At 42.0% G+C, this 20,273-nt stretch overlaps 1 protein-coding gene across 8 annotated transcripts in view; it reads right to left on the minus strand.

Moving 5' to 3' along the window:
• The window catches only part of EYS (eyes shut homolog), a 537,363-nt gene that overhangs the window by 428,402 nt on the left and 88,688 nt on the right, over window positions 1–20,273 (minus strand). For all 8 annotated transcript variants that reach the window (XM_081187035.1, XM_081187037.1, XM_081187041.1 and 5 more), the window contains one exon: window positions 16,920–17,041. In XM_081187035.1, coding sequence (XP_081043161.1) covers window positions 16,920–17,041 — 122 coding nt within the window. The remainder of the gene's footprint in view (window positions 1–16,919; window positions 17,042–20,273) is intronic.

A 20,273-nucleotide genomic window follows, 5' to 3' on the forward strand; every position in this document is an offset into this window, starting at 1 on the left:
TCATAGGACAGTTTCAGTCCTTTCTTTGCAATCTGCGACACGCTCAGCAGATTAAATTTCAGTTCTGGAACCAGGTAAACATCGCTTATAGTCAAGTTTAGACTCTCAAGATACACAGTCCCAATTCCAGTCGCTTCCAACTCTTGACCGTTGGCCTGTTTCACAGTGAAGCTTTGCGTCTTCAACGTCGAAAATAGTCCTCTGTGCGGGCATAAATGTTTTGTACATCCAGTGTCGATTATGAAGGCGTTCCCAACATCTGGCGTGGTTCCTTTTGCCATCATAGCCTTTGCAGGTTTCACCTGGCACTTGGTATGGCTTTTGCCTGATGCCTCAGGCTTCGTAGAGCTGCTCTTCGCTCCTCTTGACTGTCGCGGCTTCTTACAGTTTCGCTGTAGATGCCCAGTCTGTCCACAATTGTAGCATCGGACAGAACTCAATGCTACTCCATGCTCTCCAGTAGATTCAGCAGCGGGAAGATGTGAACTCTGTTCTTCCCTCCCCCTGTCCTTCACTTCCAGTGCAGCAAGTCTGTCATGTTCATTCTGGACCACGGCACACACCCTTTCCGCGGTTAGCTGCGCGGCAGGTAGGGAACCAAGCTGACTGGCAACAACCTTGTAGGTGCGATTAAGGCTGTTTATCATCATGAAGCAAAACACTTCCTCCTGAAGACGGAAATTGCGTTCCACCATCTGTTGACGCAGAAACTTCATCTCTGTCAGGTGCGCTTGGACATCTCCATCAGGCGCAAGTCTCAGATTGGTCAACTTCTCAAAATACAGCAACGCTGAAGAACCAGCATCTCTCTGATGCGTTGTACGCAGCGTGTCCCAAACCTCTTTAGCATTTTCTAAATGCTGGATATGCACCAACTGCTCATCTGAGACACACAGAATTATAGCAGTCCTGGCCCTCACGTTCCGTGATTCCCAACCTCCGGCTGGTGCTGCAGGGATGGGGTTTTCAATTACATCAAAAAGCCTCTGATTCTGCAGCAGGGCCTTCATCTTTACAGACCAAGATGAATAATTGTCATTGGATAAGGGAAGTGGGTAAGGCAACGCTCCCTTCTTGGCATCCATCTTGAAGCCAAGCCTCCAGTTCACACTGTCAAACAAACTGTAAAATCCAACAGTTGTTTTTTTCTTTCTCAGGCAGGCAAACTGCAAGTTGTTTACGCTCTTTGCACCTGGCAGCTAAACGCTGGCTGCTATGGAAAGTCCCTTCTCCAAGAGCACGTAAACTTTGTAGCCAAAACATTCTATGGCTTTGTTTCGCTTTCCCAGGCTCACAGTCCAGCCTTCTATGCCAGTAACTTTCCAACTTTCCGTTACGTAGCAAGAGTGCATTCAGGACTTCTTATCAACCACAGGAATTTGTGGAATGCAGGCTTCAGCCTCTGAGCTGCAGGCCTCCTTCCGGAGCTTTTGTTTTTCAAACGCAGAGCTCCCGTGAACCAGGGAATTAATCAACCTGCGTTCACACTTTTAGCCCGAAAAGCAGCATACCTTGAGCCTTGTTGCTTGGAAAACACCTTCCTCTTTCCACCAGCCGTCTGTTGAGCCTCTGGCTTCTGTCAGACGCTTGCCTTCTCCCTTGGAGCAGAGGAGGACAATCCACCAGCCTCTCATGCAGATGTTTGATGAATCGCAACCATCCGAAGGCTGCCATATGTTAGTATCTTGGCTCACAGTCAGAGGTACCTGGCCTCCCCCGAGGCAATTGAGCGAGATACTGTGTTTACCTTCCGTCCGCTACTCCCCGGCAGACTAGGTAAACAACCCGGCGATTCTTCTCATTAGACGTGAGATAGAACACACCCTCTGCTTCTCTGCTTCTCTCTCCCTCCCTGCATTCTCCCAGGGAGGAGAAATGAGACAGACAGGAGTCCTTTCTACATGTTTTATTCCTGTCACTCAGCAGTACATAGAAATGTGACTGTACCCTTCAGACTCCATCAGAAGAGACTCAACTCCTCCCCCGTACTTCCAGCACAGGTCAGATGACACTCTGAGCTAACATCCGGTGCTCAGTACAGAGAATAGGCTCCACCTTTTCCCCAGCAGTACAGCAGCAAACCACAACATCCTGTTTTGCATTCCAGCAATCTGGAGCTGGCTTTTGCCTTGGTGCTTTTTCCCAACAAAATGAACTAAAATGCCAATAATTTTCCTGGATCAGGGTCCTGACAGAGTGTTGCGTTCCTCTACTTTACTGTGTCAATACTGCTGTGGATTTTAGTATATACTACCTCTATGTTTCTCTAGGTCCATGGACTTTCCAAAATGTTGTCTGTGGAACACTCATAACATCTGGTTTGTCTTTTCTTTAAACACAGTGGTGGAGGATTCTTTTTTTAATAAAAAGAAGTTAAAACTTCCATTTAAGTTATTTTAAAAAAGAAATTCTACATTACTCTGCTTTAACAAAACAAAAAAAGCAAAACAAATCCTCAGATTTCTTCAGAATTACATGTCTAGAGAGCATTACAATTTAAGGCGTATCAGGATGCCAGTAAATCCTATCAGAGGTTGCAAACAAAGACACCAAAAATAGCCACTGTGAAGCTGGAATATAAAAATATATATACAAGCAAGAATATACACTACTCAGCCACATCGTAATTGTTTTAGAATAAGAAAGACACCCACCCACCACAGAGATTATGGAAGAAATGGCATATGAAGGAAAGGGGACACCCCCAGCTCCTAAATTACTGCTGTGATTTCAGTTTAATATGGTTGTATTCCAGCCAACACACACATACATCCTGGAGCAATGACAGTGGAACAAGAATTTGATTTCTGGAATGTTGTGGGAATCCAACAAAATCCCGCAGTACATGCATGGTCGATTTCCTCTTTGTTATCACGTAAGAAAGCCCTGTCAAAGTGCTGTTTGAAAACAAAGTGAAAGGAAATAGGACCTTCTGCAGCTCCCATCAGCCCCTGCCAGAATGGCCCATGGTGAGGGATGATTGGCTTTGTAGTCCAAAATGTCTGGTGGGCACTGGTTTGGCGAAGGCTGATCTAGGGCATTCTCTCTCCCCACTGCATCAAGCTGAATGGCTTTAATGGGATCCAAATATAACAATGAAACTGAAATGGTCAGCCTCTAGCTCATAAAGGCCCACATTAATTAGACATGAAACAACTGCCCTTCCATTTAATTGCATACTAAATATAAATCCCAGCGATAAAAACGTCACATATTTTACTGAAATGTTAGTTTTAACAATGTTTTAAAGGCCAATATATGATTACATTGCACATTGTGCCTGTTTTATAGTTCTCAGAAAAGCAGGGAATTGGGAAGAACATTAAAAATGAAGTAGATACCATCTTGGATGGGTGAAATTGTCTCAAATACACAAATAAATAGATTGTGATTCCTCAGAGGTTATTTTACAGGCATTCAAAATATTACAGTTGTTCCTTTTGCTTGTCTACAGAGAGAAACAGTAACTCACCGAATCCTATATAGGCATATCACATTCTCTCTTCTTGTCTAGCGTCTCCCTTTAGTCTAATCTTATCTCACAAAGCACTGCACATTGAATATTAAAACTGAAAGCATTATGCTCCATGTTTCAATGGCACTGAAAAGGTTCTAGATTTTTGTGTGTATGTGTGTGTAGACTTAACATGCACTGCAAACGGGAAGGGTGAAAATTGACATGTAGGTGTTGTAAGACAACTAATTTTTTTATTTTACTACATAAATTGATTCACATAAGAAGGACTATTATACCAATAGTTCGGAACTTCAAATACAATGTACCATAACAGTTACAGATAGGCACAGACACTGTGAATTCTACGTACGCTGTACTGACTGACAATGTTTATCATCCCCTCTATTTTTGACACCCAGGGTGTGAGTTGCTTTGCCTATAAGAAGATTCTGGCATGCAGATTAGTCATCTGACCTGAGTATGTGGTGAAAGTCTAATCTTACCACCTAGTACTTTATGTAGCCAAAACGACCCTACCATACACACAAAGAGGCGAGAGTTGGGGAAACCCCAGGGTTTGCAGATGGACAAAAATATGGGGGGGTGTACACCAACTAGCCTGAGGTTTGGGTGGGATGGAATAGACTTACTGGAATCCTGAACAGGAGCATTCAACACTGCAGTATTTTGTTGCAGCTCCCACTTGTATGAATATAAAAGCCACTTCCTAAAATTCTGTAATACTCAAGCATCATGGCCAGCAACAGACTTCAGAGAGCCCTTGGCATGACTAATTGTCCCCTTGCCACAAATGGTCTCCCATCACCGCTGATCCTTCCCCACCCCTGCCAATACAGTGGTACCTCGGGTTACAGATGCTTGAGGTTACAGATGCTTCAGGTTACAGACTCCACTAACCCAGAAATAGTACCTTGGATTAAGAACTTTGCTTCAGGATGAGAACACAAATCATGCAGCGGCGGTGCAGTGGCAGCGGGAGGCCCCATTAGCTAATGTGGTACCTCAAGTTAAGAACAGTTAAGAACGGACCTCCAGAACGAATTAAGTTCTTAACCAGAGGTACCACTGTATTTATCTTTGCAGCAGCAGTGCTGTTGATTTTCCTCCTCTCATTCTTTATATATATATATTTTTACAAAACTGACATTGCAATAATGACAGCAGTTCTGGCAGCGTCTTGCTTTGGCACCCGGGCAAAGAGGAAGGACCAAGGAGATCCTTCATCTCAAAGATAGACATCCTGGGAGAGAAGACTAGGAAGATGCACAGGTTGCATCTGCCACAGTCTATCAAGAAAGACCTTATTAAACTTTTGAAGATACCACTTAAAAGAGACAGGGCTGTATGCAACGCAGCCCAACTCCAAGTAGATCAATTAAAATCAATATATTTAAATTAGTGATACTAACTATAAACTATCGATTTCAATGGGTCTTCTCTGAATATCACTTAGTTGGATGCAACAAACAAACCCGTTTTAAAAAGCTCAAGTCAAAATACGTCTTTCTCCACACTGTGCAGTAAAGATTAAGCTCAACCATTAACAAGATTTACAAAACTTCATATTTAATTAAGCTTTTTGGGCCTGCATAGATACTTAAAATTTTAAGAGCAAATTTGCCATTTGAGCAAACTGAAGTGTTCGAAAAGGAAAGCTATATTGCTGCAGGTCATATAAAATAGTAGGTAAAAGATGTAAGTATGAACACTTTTATTTTTTCAATCACATTAGTGTTGTGTAATATGTGGCACAGTGTTAACAAATATTGAAATTCAAAACTGGGAGCAAAGCTTATATTTTTTAATAAGCCCATCTGTTATGAGGCAGATTTCACAAAGTTTGTTACTGTGAAGACTCAAATTAAACTGTTTCCCCTGGGTAGGGCAGCATTCCTGCAGCCCCAAGGGTAAAGAATAAAGTCATAGCCACACTATATGTTTAAAGCACTCTGTCATGGCTTCCTCCAAAGAAACATGGGAACTATAGTTTAAGGGTGCTGGAAATTCTAGTTTTGTAAGGGGGAAAACTACAGTTTCCAGGATTCATTGCGGGAAGTCACAACCAGGTGATTTAAAAGTTCTTTAAATATATGGTGTGGATGTGGCCTAAGGGAAAGGAGGATGACATTCCCCCCTCCACCAGGCTGATAGGTATTATTCCTGCAAAAATAAAATAGCAAAGAAAAGCATTTACTGTCATATCCATTCACTCTCCATGTGCATGTTATAGCTTAAGCTTTTTTTTTGGTTACCTGTCACAATAGAAGTGACCCATTTTTTAAAACTTGGGCTTGCTTTATGACTAATTTCTGAAGAACTATCCCCTAAATATTTTATTGCTGTCCCTTCCAAATATTAAAGTAGAGAGGGAGGGAGGCATCCATGACTCTTATGCAGATGTACATTTTTTACATGTGAAATTTTTCTCTCTGCTTCATGAACTTTGGAGATAAAGTCCTCCTTTTAAAAACTTTTATTACCTTCTTTACATTGCCAAAGAGGCGTTTAATGGAGGCCGATGTGATAATTACGTGTTCTGAATGTGCCCGCTTTTGTCCTAGTAAAAAAGGAGCCTCTTCTTTTTCATAAAAAGCTGTACTAGGACATTGTTTGCAGTAGTCGTTCTCTATAATACTTATTGATCTAACATAATAGAAGAATTTAAATTGCACACAAAAACAAGATGGCTATAAAATAAAATTCAATTATCTGTAAAAACTGAGAAAGGGGGGGAGGATGCTGAATTTTTAAAAAAATCACTTATACTGAAAGAATTTCACATTAGTAACATGTTCCCCTAAAAAAAAGCAATTTCCAAAGTAAAGTAAGATATACAATTGTTATGTGTCATTTCCTAAATGCACGGTTTTTCTTCTCTGCCAAAATAATTTTTGAATAGGGTACTTTAACGGTAGACTTTTAGCTAGTGAAATAAAACAGCAATGTGGGTGAATATGCTGGACGCAAAGCAATAAGACATATCAGCTTGCTTTTGATAACATCTGTTATTTATATTTCTGAGGAGGGTGTCAAAGGTGACATTATATTATATTATGGCAGCTTTTGCTATTAATTATGGGCCGGATTCAACTAAATAGTTGTGCTAGCAGCAGCCAGTGCAATTATTCGTGCTAGTGCAATGGGGCTTTTCCTATTCTCCTGCCCCTAGGTTCCCCCATGTTTCCCCAAATTGGTCCTGGAGAATTGGGAGAAGCCCCAGAGCTGTGCACATGTGGACTGGGCAGGGAGGGGAGAGATACGATTCTTCCATCTGGCAAGCAAAAATCCTTGTGCTGGTGGAAAAATCTCATTACTGCAACATTTAAGTCCACCCTCTATTGCTGTTGATGTTGAGCAGACATAGTAACTGGAAATAATTTCCTAAGTCTACCATTGCCATCGGTGGAACTGAAAGAAGGTGGAACGCAGAAAGGCAGGCTTACATGCGCGATGAACCAGAATGCAACCCCCGCGTAAATGGGGCATTGCCTGCATAAGAAAAATAGTTCCTCATAGTTTCTGGACATTTTTCTGCATGCTCAGAGTCACCAAAATAAGACATCTCCAGGCATGCATACTGTATTGGCCTGAATATAAGCCACACCTTTAAAATTCAGGGGGGGGGGGAGAGACAACACCCAAATATAAGCCACTCCCTTAAAATTCCACAGGCACTCACACCCATTCTGTTTTACCATATGTCTGTTTCAGCAGCAATATCGTAAAGTGTGTCCTCCCTAAAAGAGGGCATGTGTTGTGGTGAGACCTAGAGACTGACCTCTTGGTTGTGGGTGGGTATATTGGACAGCCACAACACCTGATTGGTAGGTCCCTCATTGCTGGGTTGAATCTGGCCAATAGGGTGCAATCTAAACAGGTCGTGGGACCTATATATACCTATGCATGGACGTGACCCAGAGCTTCCTCTTTTGGCTCGTGCATTGGAATATGTAGGGCATTTTGTGAAGGACCTTGCTATGCTGTCGTGTGTCATCTGTCGTTGGGACAGGGGCACGGCAGGAATTTTCCCAACATGGCTGATTGGCTGTTGCCATTTGGGTTTCGCCTGCCGCGTAGCAAATCATCACAACTTGTAAGGGAGAACCGTCTCGCCATCCCTATGTGATGGGTATTCTGTTAAAGGAATCCAGTGACTCAACTTGGTTTGGTCAACCCCCAAGAGGTGGTTGTGCCCGTGCCTGAGTCCAAGGGAGCATCTGGGGAGTGAACAGAGTCTGTTCCCGGGCTTTCCACCTACCTTTGGTGTTCACCCTTGGCTGACCTATGCTGGAGTTCTGAGTCAGCGGTACCTGCAAGGGTGCAGGGACCTAGTCGAACCAGAGCCTATGCAACCACTCGCTTTCTGTAATCAATAAAGTTGTGGCCTAAATTCTGCCAAAAACCAAAACTAAAATTTGAGTCAAATGTGTGTTTATTTAGGGGGGAGGTCTCTGGGTCTGAACACGCAAAAGCCAATTTTTGTAACATTGCGAATTTAAGCTGCACTTTAACTTTTCATGGTCGGAATTTGGAAAAAAGTGAGGCTCATATTCAGGCAATATGGTATATACTGTACAGGTGTATACACTACTTTGGAAAGTTTGGGGAAACGCAGAACAGGAAAGGCTTATGTTGGGTACTAGGGTGCAAGGGAACTTAAACAGATCCCATTAGGATTGTGCCTTCACTCGAGACCAAAACTAATTGTTTCTTTTGGGGGGAGGGCAGAAGCCCCAGGAAACTGGTGGCCAACCCTTTCTGAGAAACAATATGCCCTTTTCCCGAAACACAACCTCAAGTTTTTATTGTTTTTTTGTGAAACAGTAAGTATGGCTTTTACAGCGGTTCTACATATTGTACATTTATGTGAAATTGCTTATTACTCATTCTCCATGGTTCAATGGGATTTAATGCTAGTGGCAATTCCCATAATACTTTCAAAATTTTGCTTCTTTGTGTATGTCATAGACATTGGCCATGCATGAAATATCTCATCTGTACCAAACACTGATGGATGGGTTTTCCTTTCATTTCTAATGAGCCATTGTAAAGTGCCTGCACCATTTTATATTTGTTTGTTTAAACTTCATATTTTACTAAGATTTCTCTAAAGATGTCACTGTGCTTTCAGAAAACCATTGAATCAAGGGCAAAAGAACAAACAAAATTGATTTTGTTATGACTCATCTGCAGCAGACATGTATTACAAAGGGTTTAGATTAGAAATAATGAGGTCACTAAGTTTCTTCTTCTTCTTCTTCTTCTTCTTCTTCTTCTTCTTCTTCTTTTTTGGCACCTTCTCTTAGTTTTCTTTGCTTATACGTCCTGCAATTTAAACTTTTCTCAGCCACAAGTGGCATGGTGGGGCTGTACTGCTAACCTGACTGCAGCCCAACTGCAGCCCAGGGATGGAGACAGGGAGGGAATTGGTAGTGGTGAGGTTGGCACTGTGCAAATCTGGCATCCCTGCCCCTCTTGGTTTTGGTATGCTATAGTGGCTCAGCTGGACAACAGTCAGGTGAATGGCACAACCCCACCATGCCCTCTGCAATGGCAGGTATCTCAGACCCAATGCATATCTTCCTAACATTGTGTAGCTGCAACCTGCCTTTGCGACTCCAGTAAAATTTGAAAAATGGAGGCTGGATCACATGAATACTTTCCACACCACTGTCCCTCCACACTGGGCAATTGATGCTGGAATGCATTTGTCTGGATCAGGCCATTTCACACGGGAATTCACTAAAATCTAATTCATCCAGCACCCATACAGGGAAATAACCAGACTTCAACTCAACATTATCCCAGCACTGTAATATCAGTCACTATTCCAAAGTGTCCTGCCACCAAACTAAGTAAGTCTTAAAAAATATAGTTCTTCTTGTAATTAAAGGTGGCATGACATTTTCTTCATTACTGAATCGAAATTTTCTTGTGGCTGTTTAATGAGATTCATTCTATTGCCCATAGGTAGCAAGCATGTCTGATTTTTCTTTCACAGATAATTTAGCCTGTTGCTGTTACCACTATGTCAATAGCTCGCACAGGTGACCAGGGTGTTTGTCGTATTCATTCTAGGTTCTTCTACTCACTATCTTACATATCTATAGATTTTGGTCTGGTCTTGGAGCCAGTTCAACCTATGTCAGCCTACAGACTTTGACTTGGAGTAACACAAATAACAACTTATACTGCAGTTGATAAATAATGTTGGTAGGATCTGGTTCTTTACTAACTGTTAAGCAACTTATTTTTTTCTAAATGACTATGGATGCTTCTAGACTGCCACTACTTTTGGGTGGAGTCAAATCACATGCCAGTAAATTTATATTGTGGAATTTCAGTTGAATGGTGTGTCTTGAGCAGCAAATCTGCTTCCTGAAAAGATCAGGTGGAAAGTGATAGGGGCAGGCATCCCCAAACGCGGCCCTCCAGATGTTTTGGGACTACAACTCCCATCATCCCTAGCTAACAGGACCAGTGGTCAGTATGATGGGAATTGTAGTCCCAAAACATCTGGCGAGCCGAGTTTGGGGATGCCTGTGATAGGGGAATGCACTGGAAAGTGTGGACCTCCCTGTAAACAAATAGAATGAATGCTCATTAAGTAGCCAGGATCATCTAATCTCCATGCAAACCAACCAGGATGAATGCTGAATAAACAGGTCATCATAGTCATCCATGAATGGATGGCACCCTTTTCCGTGAGTGCACATTCTCCTTCTGTGAGTGCAAGCAGATAAGTTGATCCCACCCTGTGGGGATTGAAAGCCATAGATTTCTGTTTCATCCATCTTAGTGATTTAATACGCTTTGTTTATGGTTAAGTGGTCTCTTGCTTGTGTTTGTCACTCCAACTGCCACTACGCCCAAGTTATGGTTAAAGGGCTGGCTTGAGAGAAGCGCAAGTTAAGCATGGCTGCAGCTTTGCATATGTAATGCCTTGAGTTGGTCATCTCCCTTGCAAATTAGTGTGCCTAAACCATGCATCTCTGTAAATGACTGGATTTTTTTTCCACATCGGTATGGAGCTGGAAAAAGCAAATTGGAATATAAATGTTAATTTAGATGCTGAGTTCAGCTTGCCTTCTGCTACTACTGGCAAGGCTATAAACTGCTGTTGCCTTACTGCTTTCGACTGCACCTTCCCCAGCAGCAGTCAACAGCTTCAGCCACAGATGGAGAATCTGTATAGTGCTTACTGGTCCCAGATGCCAGGCTCTGGAACACTTCTTGCTAGCAGCATCTGGCTGTTTCCCTGGCAATCTATCAGCACTTCATGTCCAGCTCTTCCTCGGGTTTTGTGCTGAGCTGCTTCTCAGACCATTTTATAGTTTGGCTGTTAAACTTCTGTCTGGCCTTAAGTTATGCCCATGGTGGAAATGGAAGGTGGAGGGAGGGATGAGGATGAAACTTCATTATATCGGTAGCAAGATAATGAGAACATCCATACTGTAGGCAGGGAGCTGGGCACGGCTGTTAGTTGCCCAAACGCAGAAGAATACAATGATAAGTGGAAGGTTCCAGGACCCTGCTGCTTGCCTTTATCTGTTCATCTTGAAATTTGGGGAGGGTGCTTCATCACATATCTTGTTTATGCTTGAGTTCCTGTTCCTAAAACATCAGAAAGCTTACATACTCTGCAGTGGTAATAATTTAGTTAAAACAGTGAGCATGTATCAGTAGAAATATTACAATCACCCCATCAAGTAACTGAAATTTTCCTTTACTGCCTCACCAAAACATTTTTATTCATTTTTACCTGCAGCGTTACAAACATGAAATCAAGCGCAGGCAGATCCACAGATAAGGATGCACAAAGATCACTGTATGACCAAACTGCAGATTCAGACCTGTTTCTTCATAAATGGCTCAGAGGTGGAGTTAAGCATTACAGTTCTCCTTCAGGTCAGACCCAGCCCAGTCCACAGTTGATGCCATGGTGTGACTCTATCCCTGCAGTGTGGGATGTGGAGCGCATTAACAAATAACGGTGGAACACACCAATCTGTCTCTGCAACATCAAGTAGCCTCCCTCCCCCTCAGTATTATTTCTCTTCAGAGAGGGGCAAATGAGTCACCATTTTAATGGCAAGAGAAAAAATTGAATTTGATGCTGATTGTATCGTAAGTTAATTGTTTAATATATGACTTCACACAGGTTGGGTGGCTGGGCAAACTTCCACACATTTCAAAAGATCCCTTCTACCCCACAAATCACCATCCTAAAATCATTCAAAAATTTCACCAACATTCGACCAAATAAAAAGTGCAGTATGTATATTTTCTGCTGCTCCAGAGAAGCGGACACGGAGCAATGGATCCAAACTACAAGAAAGAAGATTCCACCTAAACATTAGGAAGAACTTCCTGACAGTAAGAGCTGTTCGACAGTGGAATTTGCTGCCAAGGAGTGTGGTGGAGTCTCCTTCTTTGGAGGTCTTTAAGCAGAGGCTTGACAACCATATGTCAGGAGTGCTCTGATGGTGTTTCCTGCTTGGCAGGGGGTTGGACTCAATGGCCCTTGTGGTCTATTCCAACTCTATGATTCTATGTCCAACTCACTTTTCATTTTCAATTTGTAATGGACTGTTGCGTCCTTGTACAAATTCAGCACAACTTGCAAATACAGCGTACCACATTTTGCATACCTCGTAACATGCATCAGCTCTCTAGTTTTGCCTGCTCTGAACAAAGATTGTGGCTTCCCCACCCAAGCAAAATGAGACATATTAAATAACTGCTATATTGCTGCTTGCCCAGAGAGCTTACTTTTGTTGATTCTTCACTTGTTTCTCAGAACAGAGGTATTTTTACATAAAAACCCCAGTGAAACATAAAACTCAGAAAAACCTGCTATCAAAACATGGTAAACATTATTCAAGCCAATGTTTCCATTTATATCTGCCAATAAAGCAGAATAGGTACCCCTAGTATCTTGCATGAAGAACTAGTAATGTTAAAAAGGCCCTATTTTATTCCCCATCAGGTGGAGGAGCCAAGGAAATGGTCGCTGTGGTGAGCAGAGGTTGAGCATATTTGCTGCCAGAATTGGAAAAGCACATTTAAATATTTGTATAGCTGCCTCTCGTAAGTTACCTATAGGTCCCTAATGGATGCAGGTGGTTGAGAACTCAATAATACAAAGCTACAAAAGTACAAATGCAAACAATGCAGCTTATATCATCATCTGAACAATCACTACCTTTCAGAATAATTAGAAAATTAGTTTCCCATACATTATGCACAGCTGCCAAAATCCGGCAGAATCTGAAAACACACAATAATTTTTGACATCATTTCCCAGTGTGCAATATATTATTGTATTCTTCAATTATTTCCTGTGGGTGACATCCCATGATAGCCATACTCAGAGTAGACGCACAATTAAAAACAACGGACTTAAGTCACCCTCTGAATGGATTAGATGCAATAGCAAAATTATTTTGCAATTAGATAGGGCTGCGCACTGAGGCCCAAACTGAACAGGACCAGTTGTGGGGGGCTGGATATCACTTGTGCTGGGTTGAAATAGTCTCAGATTGCTGCCCATAAGGCTGCGAGGTCCAGAGCAATCTGAGGTTGTCAGGGGACAGGGAATCAGACATGAAGGAGAGCCAAGCATCAGACAGGAAAAAGAACAAAATATGCAAAAAAAGAGACCTACCTTACCAGCTATGTCTTTCTGGGAGAAGCTGGATGGGTGGAGTGCCTTTGGATGTGGAGTGTGGGCTTTCCCACTTGGCCTTTCCTACCCGTCCTCTGCCTCCTAAAGCAGCACTACACTGGTAAGCAGAGAGATTGATCCTGCACAGCGTAGGTTTCTGCTTCTTTATGAGGGACTTCCTTGAAGGGAAGATACTCGTAAACGAGCAGTACCCTGCAGAACTGAAACCTCTTACTCCCAGCTGGGGTAGGAGAATAAGAGGTGCCTCCTCCTTCCTCACTGTATACCTAAATTTGGGTTTTAAATAGGTTTTTTTTTAAAAAACACAACTCTAGTTAAACAATAGCCGGGCATTTTGAACCCACTCTTTATCTGAAAAGGCTCCCAGAGTGGCTGGCATACAAGTAATTCAAACAGGACAGTTCCTTCCTGCAGGGTTATAATCAAAAACAGGTGTGTGGAACCTCTTGCCTTCAGGCCTAACTAGCCGATAATGAGTTCCCAATTTGGCCTGCTAGCCTGTTTTCCACAAGCCATGCCCACCTGCCCACACCTGCAATCATATGGTGTGGCACAGGTAGAGACACAGCTGCCAATACACAATGAGGAGCCTCAAAGTAGACTTCTGCTTGGCAAGGGAGGCTTGCTATCACTGCTAAGTTGCATGACCAAACCCTGTGCAGAGACTCTCTGCAGAAAGCAGGTGTGGAGTCAGTTGCCTAACAACTGATAGGCAGCAATGTCAGGTCTGAATTGGCTTGGGTTCTCTTTTTTAGTGATTGCCATGCCAAAAAGGGAAAAAGAAACGGCCAGCTAATGCTATAGCTGTTTCAAGTGACAGGTGATTGGGTCTCTGCTCCCTTATCCAAGTAGCCTGATGAAGTTGGGGGGCACTCAGGATCCAGTCCACCAGCTGGATCCAGTTCTCCACCCCCTGACCTAAAAAGACATGTCACAATGTACTGGAATCTGTTCTTGCTACCCTGTTCCCGATACATCATTGGAGAGATACACTAATCTTCTCCCCTCTTTCTATATGGAGGCCACTGGAAATTTCCAGAACGTGCTTTATGCTCAGGCATTCCTGCAGACCAAAGTTTCGCAGTCTTGGGTCTCCAAGTTTGTCTTTGGACTACAATTCCCATCATCCTTGACCACTTGTCTTGCTAGCTAAGGATGATGGGAGTTGTAGTCCAAAAACAGCTGGAGACCCAAGTCTAGGAAACACTGCTCCAGACCAGACTCTGCCAGTAGTATTTACAACTAAATGCCTGGAAAAGGTTAAGAACCTTAGCTTTTCTTCAAGCCCGCACTGAGGAAGTGGTTCTGTTGCCTCCATGAAAACAAGCCATTTCATAGTTGTATGCACAGTCGCACACCTTTTAAGCTCTAATGTAATAAAACCCATTGACATTCCTAGGAGGCGGAGTCAATTTCTGTAATTGGCATTGAAATAATCCTTGAACTCACTATTGGACTCATGATGAGATTTATTTCATATCAGATAAACCAATCTTGTAGAGGGAATAATAAATCTTATGCATTTAAAGCCGGCCACACACTCAAATGGGAAAGGGGGGGGGGAGAGACTTTTCATCAGCAAACCAAACAACTTGTGATAGATGGGCAATTAAATAAATAAGGACGATTCGAGTTAGCTTATTAAATCTTACAAAGCTTTTGCATTCAGCCTTACTCCAAAATGTGCAGTCAAGTAGTCCGTGATGACCTTTCCCTGCCAGCAGGATCATTTCATGTCAGCACCGACAGAATGAGAGGAATGAAAGATTCGCTCTTGGAATGCTTTTGAATCCTTTCGTTCTGACACTGAAAAGCTTGGCACAAAAAGACCTACAACTGCTTATCAAAGAGCTGTAAACAAATACAGAAGCTTTTAGGACTGTGGGTTGGTGTGATCATCTGCAACACCACAAAGATGAAGCCAAAAGCATTGCTTTTAAAACCTTGGAATGGACAGAGGAATCCAGTTGCATCCCCCTTCTTAGAGAAGAAACCAAATGAAAGGAAACTGAAAGAGCAAGGATACCAAAACACCTCATTTGTATTGATTAGTAGAAAGCACTCAGAGATGGTACAATAAATGGCCTTTTTGTTTGTCCTTAGGAGTAAAAAGAAAAAGAAAAAAAGAAGATTATGGTATTAAATCATTAGGAGAACACTTTAAAACATTTGCGGGACGCGGGTGGCACTGTGGGTTAAACCACAGAGCCTAGGACTTTGCCGATCAGAAGATAGGCGGTTCGAATCCCTGCCACGGGGTGAGCTCCCGTTGTTCGGTCCCTGCTCCTGCCAACCTAGCAGTTCAAAAGCACGTCAAAGTCCAAGTAGATATATAGGTACCACTCTGGCGGGAAGGTAAATGGCGTTTCCGTACACTGCTCTGGTTCGCCAGAAGCAGCTTAGTCATGCTGGCCACATGACCTGGAAGCTGTACGCCGGCTCCCTCGGCCAATAAAGCGAGATGAGCGCCGCAACCCCAGAGTCAGCCACGACTAGACCTTTTTTAACACATTTGCACTGCTTTCTCCCTTACAGCACTGCGAGAGTTACATCCCATAGCATAAACTTTGGGACATGTACAAAGATCACAACCAGGTGAGCATTTCCCACCTGACTGGCATCTTCATTTCAGGCAGCAAAATATATCAACACATCTGACAAGTTGTGTGGTCACTGAACGTAACAACCACAAACCCTCTCCAGAGTTAAATATGCATAAACTCAAAAAAATTGCACTTAAATCTGTTTTGTTATTGTGCTCAGTGGCACCAAGTAATAGAATACATTTAAGTAACACCATTAGTATATTTAAGGAAAGAAAACAGTGAAACTGATGGCAACAATGATGAATACTCAGGAGGTTATTAGTTGTCTAAAGTAGTGTTATTTTACATTATCATGAGGGTGGGGGGATGATTTGCTTAATATTGAGTTAGGAAGATGTTTCATTAAGACATACGCACACACCTATTCCAGCTATAATTCAAGCACTCCAAGACTGGATTTTTGAACTGGTTGTGCTGATCCCACATTTTGAGGATGTGGAGAGTGGGTTTTGTTGCACACACTAAAATCCTACCAAACATTGCTAAGCTAGAAAGTGGGCAGAGGGAGACAGAATCCAGTTTCTTACTTCTCCTGCCAAAGAACCAATGATCAGGGGTTTAGGTTTTTAAAAAGAACTACGTAAGTGGGAAAGAATTCATCCGTCAATTTCGGTTTCTCATTTTTCCAATCTTAAATTCAGTTTGCAATTTTTTAAAAAAGTGCTTATTTTAACATCTGCCAACATATCAGTACACATTTCTCATACTAAATATGCTTTTGTATGCAAGCTTGCTTAATAGATACACTTTTTCAAACTATTTCTTCCCTATCTCTATCCATTAACACATCTCTCTTTCCTCAACTGGAGAGACCAACTCCATATTCTGCTCATAACTGTGAACGCAGTTCCCCCGTTTAGCTTAGATATGCATGCTGAAGCCTGCATGCCACTTAGTGTCTTGACAATTGGGAGAAATGTCCAGACTTGCACACTTACCTGCAACACACTGTCTCTTGATCTTCTTCAACAGATGTGCCCTGGAAAAATGTGGATCTCCCTAACCCCCACCCTCACAATGCCACTGCTCCAGTTTATATCACAAGCTGTTTGCTATGCAGCAATTTTGAAATCCAGCAAATGTACAAATAAAATAAGTCATCACTGGAACATCCAAATCATTTGATGGTAGAGAAGATGCTCCTTACCGGAAGTCATTGAAGAGATCAATGCAAGTGCCATTATTCTTACAAGGTGCAGAGTCACACTCATTGGATTCAGATTCACAAAATGGTCCTTCCCAGCCAAGGAGGCAGACACACTGGTAGCCCTGAAAGGAAGTAGGGGGAAAACACATTAATTAACTCCTTGTCAATATCTCAGTGTTGACTGAATTAACAATATAACTGTTGGGGTCCTTATTGCATTTTAGTTCCATTAATCATGGGAAAATGTTGAACCCCAGTATCCACTTGGAATGATGCAAAACTGGAAAATATTATATGATTATTAATAATATTTGACCAAACAACAGCACAGGACCTATTCATGAGCTGCCACAGTGGCACAGGAATCATGACAGCAATGTCTAAGGCTGGGATTTTCTAATAGTTTTGGTGTTGAGCTTATCTGCACAGATTCTGCCCAGACCCAATCCAATCTCATTACTTGATCGCAACAAAAAGCAAGGTCCCCCCGCTCCCAACTGGAACCACCAAATTCCATGTATAAATCCATTTAAATGAGATGCTTCTTCCATCCCTAGTAATGTATGAAAGGCTGATCCCACATGGAAAGGACAACTGTGTCTTTCTCACCCCATGGCTGAAGGTCCCATACAATTAGTCCCATTCATGGTATCACATCAGAAACACAAAAATGCAGAACTATGAGTTGGTGTTGCAGTCTTGTCTGAAATATCCAAAACCACTGTATGAAAAATGAAAACAAAGAGATGTAGTCTGTACCAGTAACGGAAGTAACTCCAAAACCGTTAGAGAAGACCTGTCTTCTCCTGTATAAAAATGGAGCTGAGCTATTTTTCCCTTTTGCTCTAATTCTAACACTTTCAGCAAGAAGAAAAGTTGGGGCGGAATATGACTGTCCACTAGAAAATGTAGCCAAATAATTCTGCTTTAAATTGTTTGCCAATCTGAGTTTTGGTTAAAAGCATCTGAATTACTGCTCTCAAAATAGGCAGTGGGCTAGAATTGAACTTTCTCAAAACTCCACTTCTTGGAATAAAAGATCTTTTATGTAGCAATAATCTATCATGCTTTGTATCTGTCATGTTGAACAGCCCTTTTAAATGGAAAAGAACAAAATGTGCAAGTCCTGATTATAGAGGAAAGAACTCCAACTCTGTATGAGATTGTTAAATGGTATGGACCAGTTAATCAAGTAGAGGCAATTGCTGTAAAACTCTGAAATAAAGATAGAACATTCAGACTCACAGACGTATCTAAAGAGATTGATTTTAGAGATCTTGTGCTCATCCTTTATTAAGAACTGTGAAGGTCTTTGTAAAGAGGTAGTATATGTTTTTAACAGCTTTCTGCTCTCTGTCGTATAGGGGAAATAAAGCAATGCTTTTTGTTAGTATTGATTCATAAACAAGGAGGTCAATAGGACAAGCTAGATGTACTTATATAGACTTGCACAACAAAGTGGTCTGAATTTTCTCTGGATTTTACTAAATCACGATTTCTCCATATAAAAAAATCCCTCCATATAAAAAACTGCATGTTATAGGGAAGGGTTATGGCCCTGAAATCTAGATTTCCAAGATTACGATTGTATGTGCATGTTTATTTTTGTATGGAGGGGACATGAATTCCAATGAAGGGGAACAGGCCTGTCTTGTTTAGTGAGAACTAGTGCATAGAGTAACTGAAGCTAGATTTTGCTTGTATCTATGCAAACATTAGGAGCTAAGTACCATCTGTGGCATATAATATGTAATGGTGTTTTCACACAAGCAAGTCCTCATTCAATATTGGCACATGGGAGTAATAAACTGGCATGTGTGTCTGAATCTTATTCATCCTTAGTCCTTATGGAATAGAAATGTTAAATCCCTCAAGAAATCACAAATGTGTCAAGGTTTACAAACTCATCTTCTCACATTTCACAACGCCATACCTATCACAACAGAAACTTGCAAAACACTGAACCTTGTGCATCCTCACCACAACCTTTGACTCCTAACAGGACCACCACACTCCTCCCAAAACCCTTAAGCACTTGTATGTCCTGGCAGACATACTATACACACAGACATGCCTGTCACAGGAATTCCAACATCTTTTCATCACTTATGTAAAGAGATGCACCACTGCACGTTCCATTCTAGAAGCCTGACTTTCTTTTGCAGGAGCAGCAAAATGGGGGTGGGGGTGGGGAGTCCAGAGAATGTCTGCCTCTGCTCCAAAGAACAGAGCTAGACATGTCTGTCCTCATTGTGCTGAGAGACACAGAGGGAGAAACCTGGGTCTTTGCAGTGAAGCAAAGACTCAAAGACAACCTCACAGGATGTGACACTTTGGACTAGTATTTTCGGAATACAGGTACCGTCATCCCTGGCCACTGGTCTTCCTAGCTGGGATGATGGGAGTTGTACCTGTAAAAGCATCCAGGACTTATAAGTGCTGGAGACATGCAGAAGAGTCACACTAACCCTGATACTCACTGTTACCTAGCATGCAAACAGTTGGGGGAAAGTGCCTCTGCAGTCGTGCATCCAGGCCAAATAGAATAATTGAATGTGCTTTCTGTTTTGAAACTGTGAGCAAATAAACAAAGGAAGATAATAATGCCCTACTACTCACTGCAAACTTCAATACACTTATAACGATATGTGGTCCAACAAATCAGCATTTTTTAATATTCTTAAAGGAGCAAGATAATTGCTGTGAGCAGCAGGTGGGGGGGAAATAAAGCCAAGTTATTTTGCCAAGTATATAGCCTTTACTGAGCAAGATGCCCAGTGCAGTAATTTTGCAATTATAAGAACAGCAGTTCTTTACTTCATATTGAAGAAAAAGTGTTAATCTGCAGTAGAAAAGGTCAAACTGAGAGCAATTTGAAGAGGTGTGGGCACACAGACACACACACCGAGAGAGAGAGAGAGAGAGAGAGAGAGAGAGAGAGAGAGAGAGAGAGAGATATGATGGCATAGGGACACCTGTGTATCTTCATCTAATTAAGTGCTTGAGCATTTAGGAAAGCTTTATTTTCCAAGCACTTGCATCCCTCTTACTCTTACCACATTGCAGACATAAGATTCATCATTTCTGAAGTCTCAGACTATGTTATGCTACTGGAGAATAGCTGTGGAACATCTGGCAAACAAACAGAGCAATGTACGAAGCATCCATCACAGGCAACAAGTGGTCTGCATCCCAATTATGCAAAATCTTCTGATTAATCCTTTGCAAGTGTGGCTGGAGCATGGCTTTAGCACTAAACTACTAAGGGCTTCGGTTCTACATGATATATCCAGCATTATATAAACTAGGAGGACTTGTGCAGAACCCTGTTGGTGATCCTTAAAATAAATTGAA

The sequence above is a fragment of the Podarcis bocagei genome, assembly GCF_964188305.1.
Source record: "Podarcis bocagei genome assembly, chromosome: 3".
Classification (NCBI taxonomy): Eukaryota; Metazoa; Chordata; class Lepidosauria; order Squamata; family Lacertidae; genus Podarcis; species Podarcis bocagei.